At 48.2% G+C, this 12,610-nt stretch overlaps 2 protein-coding genes across 2 annotated transcripts; one reads left to right on the top strand and one right to left on the bottom strand.

The window, feature by feature from the left end:
• The first annotated feature begins 1,376 nt into the window (after positions 1–1,376).
• LOC131481282 (KH homology domain-containing protein 1-like) lies at positions 1,377–4,135 on the top strand. The gene is made up of 4 exons (XM_058669597.1): positions 1,377–1,390; positions 1,956–2,074; positions 2,220–2,402; positions 3,963–4,135. Exons 1-4 carry the CDS (start codon positions 1,377–1,379, stop codon positions 4,133–4,135), a joined length of 489 nt encoding a protein of 162 aa, XP_058525580.1.
• A 6,681-nt stretch (positions 4,136–10,816) lies between these two features.
• On the bottom strand, positions 10,817–11,780 carry DPPA5 (developmental pluripotency associated 5). The gene is made up of 3 exons (XM_004580557.2): positions 11,647–11,780; positions 11,375–11,554; positions 10,817–11,083 (listed from the first exon to the last, which is right to left on the bottom strand). Exons 1-3 carry the CDS (start codon positions 11,756–11,758, stop codon positions 11,025–11,027), a joined length of 351 nt encoding a protein of 116 aa, XP_004580614.1. The 5' UTR covers positions 11,759–11,780; the 3' UTR covers positions 10,817–11,024.
• Positions 11,781–12,610: the final 830 nt, after the last annotated feature.

The following is a 12,610-nucleotide window of genomic DNA, read 5'->3' as shown; positions in this document are numbered from 1 at the left end:
AGATGGACTTACAATGAAACTGTTTACTATATCTTGACAATAGGATTCTGGACTCTCTGCCATTGTCCAGGCCCGCAATGATGGACATATGACTGAATATGAAGAACTATATGTTAGTAATGATATAGAGGAACTGAGGAGGGGGGAGGAAACTGGGGGGGGATAAGGGAATATGAAACTGTACTATAAAATAATAATAATAATAATAATAATAATAATAATAAAATGTATAAAAAAGAAAATAATAAAATAAAATTATAAAAGCGGCTAAAACAATTACATTTTCTATATTCCAAAAAATTGCAAAGACAGGCTAGCCTTTGAGGTAACAATAACTATATTTATTACCATAGCAGTTTAAGCCCTCATTCCCATCACTTGCATTAATAATTAGGATATTTTCAAGCCCCCTCCCAGAAGGAATGCTACATGTCTGGGCCAAATTCTGAGGCAATGGTTAAGTACCCAACAAGGTGTCCAAACATGGCATGGGCTTAATTGTGCCCCTGTGTGTAAATTCTCAAAGGTCCACTCACCAAGATATTATCAGTGACACTAACTCTCAAGCTGACATGGTTGTAAAAACCATCTCACAGGAGCAAACAACAATGCCTCAATAGATTACAGAATTCTTAGTGGAGTGCTTGAGTGTCCATGTAACCAGGGGGTGAAACAGCATCAAGGTGGTCAGAGAGACATCCACTGGGCCTTGCCAAACACCTGGAAGCTCCCCTGGGCCATGCCAAACAGGGGAGCTGTTCTCTTCACACCTTCATGTCATCGACACCTGCTGCTCAGACCCCAGCAACAGAGGTCTCCTATTCTGGCTCATGTCTCAGATAGCTACAATGCTACAATTGCTGAGATTGGAAAAGCAGAAGCCAGGAGGCAAGCGTTTCATCCAGGTCATTAGCAAGAGGATGGATTGGAACTGGAGCAGCTGGTCCACAATAGCATGCTGGCCCTGCAGGCAGTGGCAAAGCAGCCCATGTATTTTCAGCAGTCAGGTCATGGCAGGATTGTGATGCACCAGTAGGAAACAAGGCAATTCTGAAACTATGTTTGAAATCAGTAGAGTCAATGACACTCTGCAATCCAGACCTCATTAATCTTCCCATTGACTAGATGCGAGCACAAATGCCAGATGTTCCCATTTTTATCCGTGAATCTCAGCTTCCTTAAATATTGCTTGGAATTCATCAGTCAAATCCTGTAATAGACTTCCCTCATCCCCCACTGTGAGCCCTATGGTTTTGAGTTGTCTGGGCGCTAAGCAATCCCACATGTGTAGTCACTTACTGGCTGCTGCAAACTGTCCAAATCTAGGGAGCCCACTCTGGAGCCTTGCTGCTCCAGTGCCTTCTTAATCCCCTTCTATGGTGAGAGCAAAGTAGGTGAATTCCAAGTCCTTTGAAGTTAGAATGAAGTGGGACCAGATGGGTGCCAGATTCCGGTCCTGGAAGCACTGCTTCTTACCTAGTTCCCTGCTAATGTGCCTGGGAAAGCAGTGGAGGGTGACTCAAGTGCTTGGGAGACATAGATGAAGTACGGGTTCCTGGTCCCTGGCCCAGACCCAGACATTTTGGCCATTTGGGGAGTGGGTTAGAGGATGGAAGATCTTTGTCTCCACCTCCCCTTTGTAACTCTCCCTTTCAAATAAATCCATCACTCTTTTTGAAAAAAGTATGTAGAATGAAAAAAAGGTTTTGTCCTGGACATTAGCAAGGGCATCACTGATAAGCAAATTAACTTGAGATGAAAAGATCAAGCTGAGAACTGGCAACTACTTTCTTGGGTTTTGGGCGGAGCTGCAGTGATTGTATAGTCTCAGTAGAGTGGGTCAAGGGTGGGGAGTTTGAGGCCTATATAAAGGACAGTCCTGGGCCTTTCTTCACTATTGCGAGCCAGCTAGCTGTCAACTAGCTTCCTCTTCGCCTTGTTCTTTGTCACGTGAGAGCAGTGCAGGACGTGGGCATGAGCAACCTCAGCAGCCAGCCGTGGTGGATGGTGCCTGACAACTTTAATGCTCCAATGGAATTGTACATTGAAGAGGAGCAAGAGGAGCAAATATTTGGTAAGTGTCCCTTGTCCACACCTCCCCCTCTACCCAGTTTCCAAACTTCCTTTCCCCCACCCTGCTTGTCGCAGATTCCAGCCTTTAGACCTCTGTTTTCCCAAGTACTGGTGTTTTAACATCTCTTCTCCAATTCTGCTCACAGGTCGCGGTGACATGTACCTTCGCAGCATTGAGGTACACAGCCAGAGCCTCATCCAGGTGGAGAGTTGGTTCACAGCCCAGGGACAGACTCGGGTCAGCATCGTTGGACCCCGTCATGCACGCCAGTGGCTGATGGACATGTTCTGGAGCTTGAGGCATATAGACTCCTCCCAACAAGCACAAGGTAAGTGCAAATGAAATTGTAGTTGAGGTATTTTTGAAAAAAAAAAAAAAAAACATTTATTTTGGGGTAAGATGTATTTCTTTATTTTAAAGGTTTATTTATTTTATTGGAAAGGCAGATCAGATTTACAGATAAGAAGAGATAAGGGAGAAAGGTCTTCTATCTGATGGTTCACTCCCTGGGTGACCAAAATGGCTAAAGTTGAGCCTATCTGAAGCCAGGAGCCTCTTTCAGGTCTCCGCTGTGGGTGCAGGGTCCCAGGCTTGTGGCTTTCCCAAGCTAGACAGGGAGCTGGATCAGAGTGGAGCAGCTGGACATGAACTGGTACCCAAATGGGATTTTGGCACATGCAATGTGAGGAGAGGATTTTGTCCTTGAATCATTGTAGCAAGCTCATAAGATGTATTTTTAAAAAATTTATTTGAATGGCAGAGTTCCAGAGAGAGGAGAGAGAAAGAATCCTTCACCTGTTGGTTCACTCACCAAACGGCTGCAATAGCCCGAGCCAAGCTAGTCCAAAGCCAGGAGCTTTGCCTGGATTTGCCATGTGGGTGCAGAAGCCCCCAAACTTGGGCCCTCCTCTGTTGCTTTCTCAGGCCATTAGCAGGGAGTTGAGTGAGAAGTGGAGGAGCAGGACTTGAACTGGCACCCATTGGGGATCCCTGAGTACCAGGCATAAGCCTAACCTGATATTCCACATTGCTGGCCCTGGTAGATTTTATCTCAAAAGCAGAGATCCAGAGAGAGCAACAGAAGATCTCCATCAGCTGGTTTACCTCTGAAATGGCTACAACAGCTGAGGCCTGGCCACAGTGAAGCAAGAAACCAGGAGCTTCATCTGGGTCTCCCTTATGGGTGGCAGGGGTCCAAGCTCAGGCACATTGACAGCATTACGGCAGAACTGACACAGCCAGGACTTGAATCCTAGTGTCTCGGGTGGCATTTCTTTTAAGGTTGATTTTTTTTGAAAAGTGGAATTTGAGAGGCACAAGGAGACAGCGATCTTCTGTCTGTTCGTTCAGCCTCTGAAATGGCTGCCTGGTTAGGACTGGGGCAATCTGAAAGCAGCAGCCTGCAACTCCATCCAGGTCTCCCACAGGAGTGCAGGCGTCCAAGGGTTTGGTCCATCTTCTGCTGCTTTCCCAGGTGCATTGGAGGGCAGCTAATAGAAAGTGGGGCAGCCAGGACTTGAATCTGCACATACACAAGATGCAGTCGTTGTAGGCCATTCTTAAACGGCTATTCCAAAACACCAGCCCTGAGTTGAGATCCCGATGGTAGATTCCTAGCAGAGTTGTATGTTGCTGTATAAGTTGTTGAAGAATTCATTAGGTGACTGAAGCCCAGATGTTCCCTGAGTCCTTTGGGAAAGAAGGGGCCAGCAGCCAGAGGCATTCATGAGTCCAGAAATCACTCAGGGAGGAGAACATACAGAGCAATTACACAACTGGTCAGCTGGGAAGAGCACGGCTGAGGCAGGTCACTTTTCTGTAATGTCGCTGTGGCAGTGCTAGCCTGCTGTGGAGTGGTCCTTGTTAACTATGGGCTTCCCTTCCCCAGGCCTCCAGATGCTGCAGCGTGTCCGGAACAAACCACTGACCAAGAATGACTTTCGCACCTCTGTCAGGATGCAGCCCAACACTGGTGACTTCTCTTTGGCCTCCAGATTGAGTGGGACCGTCTCTCTTGATGTTCCACCAGCTTCCAGTTTCCCTTGGAGTTGTTGTTTTTGATTCCACTCAAGTTCATTGTATCCATTATGAGAAGTGATATTCCATAAGAAGCTGAAAGAGGGAGGGAAGGTTGTGGCATTACCCTTGGCCAAGATGTTTGATTTTTAGGTACTCCCTTTCCCGCTCTTATGCTGTGCAGTTGTCCAATAAAAGCAGCTATGTGATTTGAAGTGTTATGTGTTTGATTGGTTTTCAAAGCCTCAAAGAGGTTTCTGTGGACAAACTGACTTTAAAAATGAGTTTCCTGAATACCACAGAACCCTAGTGGGGCAGGAAGGGGTGAGAGAGAAGTCCAGACACAGTCAGAAGATGGTCCCAATCAACTGCCTGGTGCAGTAGGTCCCATCAGACCCACCACTCCTGGAGCTCATGGTCCCGGGTACCTATCACCTCCAGACTGGCATGGCCCACTTTACCTCAGCATTGACCAGAAAGTGCTCTAGCCTGGCTTGGTCCAGCCTGCCTCCAGTGCCAGCTCCTAATTGGTGCTGCAGCCTCTCCTGGCTCAAACAGCCCCCGTCCTGGCTTTGGTGTGAACTAACTGGTTGCGGCCCAACCTGGCCCCTCCTGCACCTCGTCCTGGTTCTCACATCTGCCAGTGGATGTTGTGTGCTGGCCTAGCCTGGTCCACCCTCCAGGCCTGCCCCACATGCATGCTGGCCAGTACTGTAGCTTGGTCTGGTTTGGGTTGCTCCCAGCCTTGGTTCTTGGGCTCACCTGCAGGGACTGTGTCCTGATAGGAGTTCCCAAAGCTCCTCTATCAGGTCATCTCCCTGTGGCACACATTGGTGGGTCCTTAGCCCAGGTTGACTTTGTCTACCTCTTGTTCTGGCAAAATAGTGTCCTTGCCCAACTTACCCAATCCCCTTCTAGTTTTCACTGTTGGGTGTTGCAGCCCAGCCATACCTGGTCCACACTCAGACACAAACCCTCATGCAGTTCAGCAGATGAGACGTAGCACGTTCTACAACCCCCTGGCTCTCATGAGTACCAGTGGGTGCTGGAATCTAGCCCAGTCTCACGCTGCCCAGACCCAGTACCCATCCATGCTCAGGGAGACTGCAACCACATCCAGTCCAGCCTGCTTATCTCCATTCTGGCTCTTGTGCTCACCAATGGGAATCCCAACCTAACCAGAGCATCCCCTTAGCTCTCCAGGCAGACCTGTTCACAGCCACATATCTTGCACATGCCAATGGAGATTGCTATCCCACATGGCTGAGTCCACCTGCCCCACCATGAGTTCTGCCCCAGACCTAATTCTCTCATGGACCAGCCTCACATTACCTGTTCCCTGTCCAGACTCTGACTGGTGGGTTCCATGATCTAGCCCTGCAAGTACATGGAAGTACAGTGGCCTTGTACATGGAAGATCCTCAGAAGTTGTTTCTCACCTGGACATGAACCCTCAGGTCTCTGCTTGAGCCCACCTGTGCCAATCCCCAGACCAAATGTAAGTTGTCATCCGCAAGTTCCTAGAGTACACCGCCAGGCTTGAGGGCTTTGTCTAGTGCCATTGGTGCCCAGGCTGTCCAGGGCCTCCCCTGCCCCCGCCCCAGGGAGTCACTCTGCCCAGCTGTCCGCACCTATACCCTGTTAAGTAGTTTTCACAAGAGTAGTTACTAGACAGTATTTAGCTGCTTCAAATTAAATGAAATAACTGGGAAGCTCATGGTGGTACAGTGTTGGTTTATCACTAAATATGAATTATCTTTAAACAAATTTTTAAATTTGTTTAAAACAAATCTCTCTCTGTCTAGGCCCTTCCCCAGGCCTCCAGATGCTACAGCGTGTCCATAACCAAGCACTGACCAAGAATGACTTTCGCATCTCTGTCAGGATGCAGCCCAAAGCTTGTGAAAGTTACAAATGGTGGTTTTACTGGCTACACCACAACATCTATCCCTCTCCTTTAAAAAACATTCGAGAGGCAGAGACCAAGATTCCAGTTTCTAGTTCACTCTCCAGTTATCCAGAAATGTCGGCCGTGGGCCAGGGTCAAAATTGGGAGCCAGGAATTCAGTCTGTCTCCCACTGCTGGAACCCTCCTACTTGAGTCATTAACAGTCTCTCCTCGGGCCTGCTTCTCTGTGATGTGTATAATAACAAAATGTACTTTAAAAATATCTTTGTATATAGCCATGCCCTCAAAATCTGAAATGTCTGGAATATTAACTGACATAATGTTTAAGTTGTATGTGAAATGTGTTTATCATTAGTTAATGAAATGTCACTGTATGTAACTTAAAGAGGCATGTCAGGACTTGTTTGTGAACTAGGACTGGTTTGTAAGGGGCTGTAAAACAAGATAATGGTGACCTCCCCCCTACACACACAAATTTGTAAGGATGGGATAGGAGAGAAGCTAAAGAAGAGATGAGCCCCAGGGAATATAAAAAGGGGCTCAGTCAAGCAGATTGCTCTCAACTGGCTCATTGAGCAGGAGTCTGCTGTGCTCTCACACCGTGCTCCAATGCCACCTGGTCCTGAAAGACACTGCCTCTCTTACTCCCTCCAGGGACCAGAAAGCAAATGGGCATGACCGCCTCAGGACGTGGCGTCAGGACGTGCGTGGCGTCAGGACGTGCCCTCCACCTGAGGCTAGGAAGTTCACAGGACCTTCAGGGTAGGGGGATGATAAGAGACTTGGTGAATGTGTGAATCACAGTGTGTGTGTGTGTGTGTGTGTGTGTGTGTGTGTGTGTGATGATGTGTAATTTGAATTGGTGTGCTGTTTGTGTGAGAATGAAGCCTTAAAATGGAAGATCATGCAAGTCTCTTTCTTAATTGTGCTCCAAGGTAATAAAACCACTCTTGACACTCTCATTTGGAATGCAGACTTAAAAATAAATAAATAAAACTTATTTGAAAGGAGACAGAGGGAGAAAAAGAAATCCATTTGTTGGTTCTCTCCCCAGTGAGCGCAACAGCCAGGGCTGGGACAAGCTAAAGCAATGGCCCGGAACTCCATCTGGACCTCCCTTGTCACTGCAAAGACCCAACAATTGAACAATTTTCTGCTGCCTTCCCACATACATCAGCACAGAGCTAGATCATTACTGGGGCAGCCAGAATAAAACCAGCTCTCATGAGATGCCAGTGTTACTGAGTGGTAGCTTAATGCACTGTGAGACAACATGGGCCCTGTGGAAGCAAACCCCGTCACAGTTAGGCGAAATGCCCAGCCTCTTCTTTCTTAATTGTACAATGAAAAATATTTAGTTTGGCCCTTTTTTTAAAAAAAATTATTTACTTTTATTGAAAAGGTGGATATACAGAGAGGAGGAGAGACAGAGAAGAAGATCTTACATCCAACTGTTCACTCCCCAAGTGGGCGCAACGGCTGGATCTGAGCCAATCCAAAGCCAGGAGCTATTTCGGGTCTCCCACAGGGGTGCAGGGTCCCAAAGCTTTGGGCTGTCCTTGACTGCTTTCCCAGGCCACAAGCAGGGAGCTGGATGGGGAGTGGGGCTGCCGGGATTAGAATTGGCACCCATATGGGATCCGAGCACATTCAAGGTAAAAACTTTAACCACTACGCTATCACACCAGGCCCTAGTTTGACCTTTTTAAAAAGGAGAATGAGATATTCCCCAGTGCAACAACAGTACCATGTTAAGGCAAGAAAGAAGAAGAAGAAGAAGAAAAAAAAAAAACACATGAAATTCAGTCCAGATTTTGACAGAAGACAAATGTAGATAATCTGATGTTGTTTTCTGCTGCAGAGAATAAAAAGTGGCTAAAAGATCTGAGAGAATAACTTGCCTTTAGACCAACTGTAGGGCCCAAATTTGAATACCATATAGATAGTCTAGCTCAAAAAATATTCTCACTTCTGGTTAATTATCATACCATGCAATGTTTCAAATCTCTTCCAAGTAAGCTAACAGTCCAGATATTTACTTTTGAAATATTTTCTGAAATCCTGAAAATGTTCCCTGTCACATTTTCTTTCTTTTTTTTTTTTTTCCTCCTTTGAACCCTAAGGCTGGGGAGGTGACAAAGCGGACACTCAAGGGGACGCGTCCATTGTGGTTAATGAAGGTAATCAGTAAATGCATGGAGAGCTGTGGAGAGGCAGGGCACAGGGCTCAGAGAACAATCAGGCACCAAGTGAGATTCCAGCTGGGTGAAACGCAGCTGTGCTGAGTGCTTGCAGATGCCTGGCCAGCGTGTACAAGGTCCAGCAAGTCTGGGCCAACCTTCCCCAGCCTTGCACTAGCTGGGTCATCTTCTTGGGTCCCAGCCATGCTGTGTGGGTCTTAGTGGCCATACTTTCCTCCCTCCTCACGTGCCTCACTGCAGGACATCCCTAAGATCAGAGGTTCCAAGGGTCTCCCCTTGCCCCACTGTCCCTTTCAGTGTCCCACACACCATCAACCTTCCTGTCACATGCAGCACTACTGCCAATTTTACAAATCCTTAGATGCATGTGACTCCCAACCAAGCTGGCAAGTCAAGTCTCTGCTGAGATTACAAGGCTTGCCCCATGCTGCCCCAGGGGCACTCGAGTCCACCAGGAAATTGGACAGGAGTAACCACACAGGGTCAGCCAAGCCCACTGGAGAGCCCTTTTCCTGCTGTAGCAACACACCTGCAAAGTAAGATACTTCAGGTAGCCCTCAAGATTGTGTACACATTTAAATGTGAATCTCTGAATCCCAGGGCAGTGACGGACCCCGAGGTAATCCTGGGACAGCCGAGTGGAGAGGCGGCTGAGCAGGAGCTCTCAGTCAGCGCTGGGTGTGCCACCCTGTCACGCTCGTTACTCTGGGACCTGAGGGTTCCACTGTGGTTAAACAGCCTTATTAAAAAGACTTTCCTGAACTATGCCTACCTTCCACTTCCTCTCCAAAACTCCAGTTCTACTGTCTGGTTACCTCTGGGTGGAGCTTCTCTTCAGCACGACTGTTTCCCATGACCATGGCATTTGCCCTTGGGTAAGTGATTAGATTTTTTTAAAAAACCAAACTGCTCCAAGACAGTTTTTGTTTCTTTTTTGTAATTTCAATACCTTTCACAAGTTTGTTTCTCCTTGCTGCTGAATGAAAGGTGGAATGAAACGTTTTCCATCACTGATATGCGTGGAATGCATGGCATATTACCGAATTTTACTTTGGCTATTTTCATTCACAGTCTCTACTGGAATAGTTTTCTAAAGAGCTCTGCCTTTAGGACAGAATACTGCATAGACTTAAAGAGCAAGGGCAGCATTTGTATACTAGGGTCACATCACAGAATCAGGAATCAGAAGTGTTTAGGTTACATTCCCACACACAGGCATTCAGTCACCTGGTTCTCTCAATGGTGCACTGCCTAAGGGTGGCTGCCACTGCTGAGTGCACAGAACAAACACAAGCAAGAGGGCCTGAGACACGGAGGCCTCACCTAACAGATCAGCCAAAACAAAGGAGGAAAGCAGCAGTCTCCTAGGCTGCTGCTAGAAGTAGCAGCTTTCCAGCACCTCTAAAGGCTAAGTTGCTAACATCTAGCTGGTTTCCCCTTTAGGACCAGCAATTCTGCAATTGGAAACAGCTATATACTTTCAAACTTTTTTTTTTCAAATAATGGCATCCCATGTATTCACAACAACTCTATGAAAGCAAAAGATTGGAATTCTAAGAGCCCTCATGTAAAAATTAAATGGAATGCCTGGGGCCAGTTGGATGGCATTAACAGGTAGGACCACCACCTATGATGCCAACATCCCAATATGGGAACCAATTGGAGATCCAGCGGCTCCAATTCCAAACCAGCTCCCTGCTGACAGCCATGGAAAAAAGCAGTAGCAGATAGCCCAAGTGTGTGGGCACCTGCCAGCCATGTGGAGACCTGGCTGAAGTTCCTGGCCTTTCGTCATTTGGGATGTAATCAAGCAGAAGGAAGTTTATGCTTTCTCTTTTTCTCTAACTTTTTCAAATAAACAAAAAAATTCGGGCCCGGTGTGATATCATAGTGGTTAAGGTCCTTGCCTTGCACCGGGATCCCATATGGTCGCCAGTTCTAATCCCGACGGCCCTGCTTTCCATCCAGCTCCCTGCTTGAGGCCTGGGAAAGCAGTCAAGGACAGGCCAAAGCCTTGGGACCCTGCACCCCTGTGGGAGACCCGAAACAGCTCCTGGCTTTGGATTAGCTCAGCTCCAGCTGTTGCGCTCACTTGGAGAGTGAATCATTGGACGGAAGATCTTACTCTCTGTCTCTCCTCCTCTCTGTATATCTGACTTTGCAATAAAAATAAATATTTTAAAAATTATTAAATAAATTAATTAATCTTTAAAATTTTTTTGAAGATTTATTTATTTTTATTGTAAAGGCAGATATATAGAGAGGAAGAGAGACAGTAAGTGGGGCTCATCCTTGGGTAACATTAAGCTAGTCCTATGGAGGGAAATTATATTCCCCTTTCTAGCAGCTCCTTAACCACCAGGAAATGAACCTTACCTACTCCAATCCCACTTTCCCTTTGGACGACTAAGGTGTGATTCAAGTGTCGGTGAGAAATGAAGGGGTCTGAAGGGCTCTCTTCTCCACATCCTCCGGTCTGCGTTCTGTGTTAACAGATTTGTGCTGATGGATGTCCCTTCAGCTTGAGGGTTTTGATTAAGGATCAAGCAGCCCCATCCCACAGCACCTCAAGGTTAGCTGCATTTATTTCCAACCCAACACAATGTCAAAGAACTATTCACTTACGTAAAACTTTATTCTTCGATTAACAATTTTGGAAAGCAATATTTGTGTCAACACCCAGAGCCAAGGCAAGGACAGCCAGAACAGCTCGTTTCTCCCTCAGGAGGCCCCAACAGGCTCGGAAACCCTGCCCCAATCACTCCAGCTCTGATTACAACCTCAGCTCTAACGCTGGTCCTAGTCATTCGGCTGGAAGTTGGCTTCAGTTCATCCAAGGACTTAGTTCCAGACAACTCATGGCTTCCTCGAGTTTGAGCATCCCTGCGCCAGAAAGAGCAACAGCAGGGTGAAGGTGTGAGGGGTGGGGTAATGGGGGGGGGGCATCAGGGAAGGAGCTGAAAGCATTCTCGGCCTCCTTTGGGGGTGCATTTCTGGGACCCCTGAGCCTGCGGTTCTTGGGAATCTTGGAACGTAGACCCAAGGTTCCAAAAGGCTTGAGGGAGGAGAAGTTAGATAACTTAGCCAAGGAGTCCTCAGCCCAGGTGTCAGGGAGGCAGGATAGCGGCAGGGAGAGGACGCCCGAGGGCAGTACAGGGTCACCGAATCTCTCACCACGCTCCTGCCGCTGGCGGTGCCACTCAGCCAGGGACTGCAGCATCCACTTGGTCCGGAGCTTGTAGTTATAGTTGCCATAAACCACCACTTCGGTCAAGTCCGAAGATTCCAGAGCCTTCAGCTCAAGCATGGCCTTGCTCACTTGCTCGAAGTAAGCGATTCGAGAACCGTCCGGGCCTGCTGAAGGGAAGGAGCTGAAGCCTCAGGTCACTTGGACCGAATGGCCTAGCTCTGAAAAGGGCACCCGGGACCAAACTGGGCACACTCACCAAATATGGCCTTCAGCAGCCGCGTCTGAACCTGCAACACCTCGGGGTCTTTCAAGTCGTCCGGAACCTTCACCCACGGAGGGATATCCTTACGTCTCTGGAGAGTTCCCATCTTGGCTTTGGAATCAGCCACTACGGGGGACCTACCGGAGAACTAACTGCGCCCCTCAGCCTCCATGCGCGGGAAGTCCTCACCCCTGCGGCCCCGCCCCTGCACGGCCCGGGCCCAATCCTACGCCCCCAGTGCCGTGTCCGGCCGGCCCCCTCCAGGCCATAGGGTGACCTTCTCCATCACTTTGTGTGACCTCGGAGACTCCGCCCCCAGGCCCAGCTGTAGCTGGTTAGCCTTGGATGTCCACCTGCCTGGAGCTCCTTAAGGCCAACTGAAGCCCGAGGCAGGGGCGAGGCCATGTCCACTCTTCCCAACTAGTTGGGCCTGAAGTCCAGAAAGCAGGAATGTAGGCTTGAGCATCCAAGAACTGCCCTGGAGCTGCCGATAGAAAGCCTGCCTCTCATGTTCCAATGGAAGGCCCCTCTGCCTTTGGCAACAAGGAACTGATCCTGGGCCTGCACTTGGCAAACAATCCTGACGCCTCGGGAGTGATTGAGCCACTTCGCAAAGAGGCAACGGAAATTCCAAAAATCCATTCTCTCACTTGAAGGGAGCGGTTGGGGCCCCAAACTCCTTCCTCCAAGCCCCTAGACCTGAAGCTTTCAAACTCACGTTGGATATCCAAGTCCATGGGTACCATCCTGCCTGACCACTGTAGCCCAACGGTCCACTCACCCAGCTCCCCTCTAAGCAAACTTAAGATCGTTCCTTTTTAAAAACCATTGTTTGAGGAGACTGTTCATGAAGGACATTCGTTGTAAAACTGGAGAGGAAACCAATGGGAAAGGCAAAGGGATGTTAGGGGAGGGCACGGGCAACCCCAGAACCTATGGAACTGTATCATAAAACAAA

Source organism: Ochotona princeps, chromosome 1 (assembly GCF_030435755.1).
Source record: "Ochotona princeps isolate mOchPri1 chromosome 1, mOchPri1.hap1, whole genome shotgun sequence".
NCBI classification, from domain to species: Eukaryota; Metazoa; Chordata; class Mammalia; order Lagomorpha; family Ochotonidae; genus Ochotona; species Ochotona princeps.
This window is presented reverse-complemented; position numbering and strand designations above follow the sequence as displayed.